Raw genomic sequence first — 4,967 nt, forward strand, 5'->3', positions numbered from 1 at the left:
ATGAACCTGTCGAAAGGGAGACTTTGAGGACCTGTGTTTGGGGTAGTGACTTCTTAGGGTCCACTTTGGATGTCTGCCTCTGTCCTCTGAGCCCAGCCAGCACTGGAAAGGCATTTTGGAGCACACTGGGGTCCAGTATGTACAAAGCCCACAGGGTTAGAGGAGCCCTTCACCACATCTCCAACACTGAGTCCCAAGCGGAGCCTTGAAGAGGGAGCTTGGCTAGACAGGGGATCCTCCGTGGGAGCTGGAGTCAGGATGGAGACGGGGTTGCTGACAAGTGGCCGAGAAACAGAACCTTTGTTGGCGGGACTGTGCTCATGCAATTGGGTCGCGTGTGACGTCCTGCAGCGAACGTGTGAAATTTGTGACACTGTGTGTTGTGGTGGCTGTGGAGGTACTAGTCCCTGTGTCTCGTTGTTGCTGACCACTGTTGGAGACTGGCAAGCCTTGTGCTACCTGACCAGGTCCCAAGGGTGTGAGACAAGGATCTAGTTTCATACTTCCCGCATGTGAGATGCAGTTTCCAGAACTATGTGCTGAAGAGACCCTTTTCTCAGAATTTTGAGGTTTTTTTTTTTTTTTTTTTTTTTTTTTTTTTTTTGCTTTTTCGAGACAGGGTTTCTCTGTGGTTTTGGAGCCTGTCCTGGAACTAGCTCTTGTAGACCAGGCTGGTCTCAAACTCACAGAGATCTGCCTGCCTCTGCCTCCCTTGAGTTTTGGTTTTCTGCCTTTTTTTAATTTTTATTTTTATTTATTTATTTATTTTTGAGGCAGGGTTTCTCTGTAGTTTTGGAGCCTGTCCTGGAGGTTGCTCTGTAACCAGGCTGGCCTCGAACTCACAGAGATCTGCCTGCCTCTGCCTCCAGAGGCACGGTTTTCTGCTTCCTACAGAGCCATTTTACATCCATTTCCAAGAGAAGCTCCCCTGCCAACATTTCTAGTGGGGCCCAATTGCCCATAAGGCTCTTTGGTGCTTTGCGGAGTGTCTGGGTAGAGGCTTTGAGGCCTTCAATTGGCCAAGGGGTCTCCCAGGGCAGACAGGAGGTGCAGTATCTTGCTGGCGAGTAGTTGTGTTAGCTTCTTAGAAAACACTTTGGGGACAGAGCAGTGGGTTCCTGCATGTGTACATTTTAAGACAGAACTTTTGATAGGCTCTTAAAAACACTTTCTCAGTACGCTTACTTTCTTGCTAAGAGAACAAGCTCTGGTTGGATGAGAACTTCCCAAGTCAAAGAGCGGACTGAAGAGGCGTGTGGGAAACAAGGGCAGTCCAATTGCACCCACCTGCGCTCAGGCGTGGCCGAAGAAGGGCTCGCGGAGAGCAAGGGGGCACATCCCGAGAGGCCGGCCACAGCTTTGTCCTTTTTGTTTTTTTTCAAGTACTGAGCTTTGAACTCAGAGCCTAGCCCAGCTAAACAAGTCCCCTACCACGGAGCCACCACCCCTAACCACAGCTTCGCTTTTAGACTGGAAAGGGGTGAAAAGTCACTGGGCAAGCGACATGGGCCAGGAGGCAGAGGAACCAGGTGGTTCACAAGTGGCTGGGTATGGCTAAATTTTATGTTGCAGGAAAACTTGGAGGACGAGACCATTTGTGATGGATTTAAAAACCACGCAGGCGTCACTCCCGTGGATCTGGTTGTGAGCACAGCAAGGCCCGCGTGCTTGCTGTGGAGTTAATGGGACGGGGCTCCCTCCGTCTCAGGGTGAAGTGCTAAGAAGGCGCCCGAGCTCTGGGTTGGGAGCGAGAGTTTCCATCCGCATCTCTGTGCTTCCAGCCATGCCTGAGTTCCTCCAGTCTGACTTACTGCTCTTTTCTTCTCCTCCCCAGGTCCAGATTTCGGAAGGTTTGCCAGTGTCCCTGACACACCCTCTCAGCTACAAACGTCTTCCCTGGAGGACCTACTGTGCTCACACGCCCCACTCTCCAGTGAGGACGATGCCTCCCCGGGCTGTGCCACCTCCTCTCAGGTCCCTTTCAAGGCTTTCCTCAGCCCTCCAGAACTGCACTCACGCATTGCCGACAGGAAGCTCTCGCCACTCCTGAGCCCCTTGCAGGATTCCCTGGCTGACAAAACCCTGCTCGAGCCCAGGGAAATCGCGCGGCCTAAGAAGGTGTGCTTCTCGGAGAGTAACCTGCCCACTGGGGATAGGAGCAGGCGGACCTATTACCTCAATGGTATGGTACACACAGGTAGCCCTGGGTGGGGAAAACCATGTTCAGGAGACTTGGTTGAGGCTAGCTTCCCCAGTAGTGATGAGCAGGGAGGAAAGCCAGGGAGGGCCAGGGACCAGGCTTGTGTCTGTCTGTCCTGGCCTCTTGGGAAAAAATGGAGTTGTTTGTCCTTATATTTAGTTGCAAAATCTGTGTATGCGATTCTGGATATAAGTCCTTTTGGGGGGGGGGAGGTAGCCTCCCAGCCTGCGTGTTCTCCACTGTTTACTTGTTCGTTCGGGGAAGGAGGAAACTGCTGAACATAGTCAAGTCAACTTCCTGAGAGTTTTCTTTTGCAGTTCGTACTTTCTGTGTTCAATTTCGGAAGTCCTTGTTAAACACGAGGTTATAGATTCTCTTTTAGAAGTTTTATAGCTTTAGGTTGTGGATTTAGGTTTCTTACGAGTTACAAGCTTTTTGTTTGTTTGTTTGTTTTGGTTTGGTTTTTTGGTCTGTGGTATGTGGTTTGCACTTAGAAGCTACTTCCCAACACCAATCCTTGAAAAGATGGTTCTTCCCCATGGAACTACTACTTTTGACTGCACCTTGTCAAAAACCGACCCTCTTCCTGCATGTGAGTCTATTTTTGGACTTGTATGTGGCTCAACGCATCCGTCTGTGTAGATCCACTTGCACTGGTGGCTTTATGTAAAATCACAAATCAGGTCGTCCTGGGTGTTCCAACACCTTCATGCTTCTGCACCCTCTTTAGAATCAGATTGGCTATTTTTACAAAAGAAAGTCTGATGCAGTCTTGGCTGGAAGGATCTTGGATTGCTAGACCAATTAATTTTTAGACAAACAGCAGCTTTGAGAAATTGACATATTTTAGTTTTTATTTAATAATTTTTGAACATGAGTGTATGATTTCCCCTCTCTTTTCTCTCTTCAACCCCTCCTATGTACCCCTTCTCTCAAATTCATGATGGCTCCTTTTTCTTTAGTTGTTGATACATGTGTGTGTGTGTTCCTAAATATATAAATAAGCACAACCTGCTCATTCTGTATAATTTTACTTCTATCTATACCAAGAGTTGGCCACTTGAATTTTTAAATGCACACTGTATGTTTATATTAATTGAGATGTGTAAATGTTGTTTACTTATTCATTTGTTTGCTTTTGATACAGAGTCTTTCTAAGCATCTTCAACTGTCCTGGAACTCACGATATAGACCAGGCTGACCTTGAACTCACAGAGATCCGCCTGCCTCTGCATCCCAAGTGCTGGGATTAAAGGTGTGCAGCATCATGTACTGGCCGTAAATGTTATTAACGACATTTTACATCTCTTATACATGCAAATACCTCTATATATTCCTATAGTTACTATATACCTGTATATTGACCTCTGTGATAGTTAATTTATGCGTCATATAGCAGCCTCTTGGGCTAGGGCACCTAGTCATTTAGCCATCCATTATCCTGGGTATGCTAGTAAAGATTTTTTTTAAAATATTTTTTATGGTTTATTTAATTTTATTTTATGTGCATTGGTGTGAAGGTATCAGATCCCCTGCAACTGGATCTTCAGACAGTTGTGAGCTGCCATGTGGGTGCTGGGAATTGAACCCGGGTCCTCTGGAAGAGCAGTCAGTGCTCTTAACCACTGAGCCATTTCTCCAGCCCTAGTAAAGATTTTTTTATGAGATTAATATTGAAATTGGTAGACTAGAAAAAGTGAATCTCCATCCTTACTGTAGGTAGTCTTTAAATTAGTTGAAGGCCTTGAAGAGATCCCCTGAGAATTCTGCTTTCAGATCTGGACCTTAAATATCAGTTCTTTTTGGGATCTATGACACTAGCCTTTGGGTAGGAATTTTATCTACATCATCAGGTCTCCTGACTTTCCATTTGCCAACTGCAGCTCTCAAGATCTGTGGGGTTTCATAATCCTGTGAATCCCTTATAACGAATCCCTCTGCATACACACACGCGTACACACACACACACACACACACACACACACACACACACACACACTCCCAGTGGTTCTATTTCTCTGGAGAACACTGATAAATACAATTTGTGTCCTAAATACTTACCAAACTCGTAACTGTTTTGATAGATTCCTTCTGTGTTTATTGTTGTTGTTGTTGCTGTTTGCAATACAGGGACTGAACCCAGGTTCCCCAGCATGCTAGGCAAGCACCCTGTTTACTCCTGAACTATATATCTTGCCCAATTATGTCACTTGCGAAGGAAGACAAGCTCATTGTTTTACTTCTAACTCTGCCTTTAATTCCTTTTTCTTATTCTATTACACTGGCTAGGTCTGTAAACCAGTGTGGCGTGGGAATGAAGACAATGTCATCTTTGTCTTTTTCTAGTTAGGGAACTTTCATGTGTTACCTATGAAGTTTGACACCAGTTAAGGTTCTTGTAGATGCCTCTTATTAGGCTAAAGAAATTCCCTTTGCTTTCTAGTTTGTTGATTTATCACAAGCACATGGTAGGATTTTGTTAAATACTTTTTCAGCATTTATTGAGATGAATATTTTTTGTGATGCGTTAAGATATTTTAATATTGTATATTGTGAGGGAACACTGGAAGCAAGCTACTTATGAAGAGAGCTTTTTTTTTTTGGCTCATGGCTTGGGAGACTCAAGTCGAAGATCAAGGTGCCCCCTGTATTTGTGCTTCTGGTGAGGGAGGCACAGGTGAGAAGTGGAGAGAAAGGACAGGGGTTCAAGTCCCACGGTGCCGTGTGAGCGCACACAGTGAGCTAAGGACAGGGGTTCAAGTCCCAC

The 4,967-nt window shown here is 45.8% G+C and overlaps 1 protein-coding gene across 1 annotated transcript in view; it reads left to right on the top strand.

Annotated features, from left to right (window-relative positions):
• Positions 1-4,967, top strand: part of Spatc1l (spermatogenesis and centriole associated 1 like) — a 12,974-nt gene that overhangs the window by 1,433 nt on the left and 6,574 nt on the right. The window contains exon 2 of the mRNA XM_005360230.2: positions 1,835-2,182. Within this exon, the coding sequence (XP_005360287.1) occupies positions 1,835-2,182 (348 nt within the window). The remainder of the gene's footprint in view (positions 1-1,834; positions 2,183-4,967) is intronic.

This window comes from Microtus ochrogaster, linkage group LG2, assembly GCF_000317375.1.
Source record: "Microtus ochrogaster isolate Prairie Vole_2 linkage group LG2, MicOch1.0, whole genome shotgun sequence".
Taxonomy (NCBI): domain Eukaryota; kingdom Metazoa; phylum Chordata; class Mammalia; order Rodentia; family Cricetidae; genus Microtus; species Microtus ochrogaster.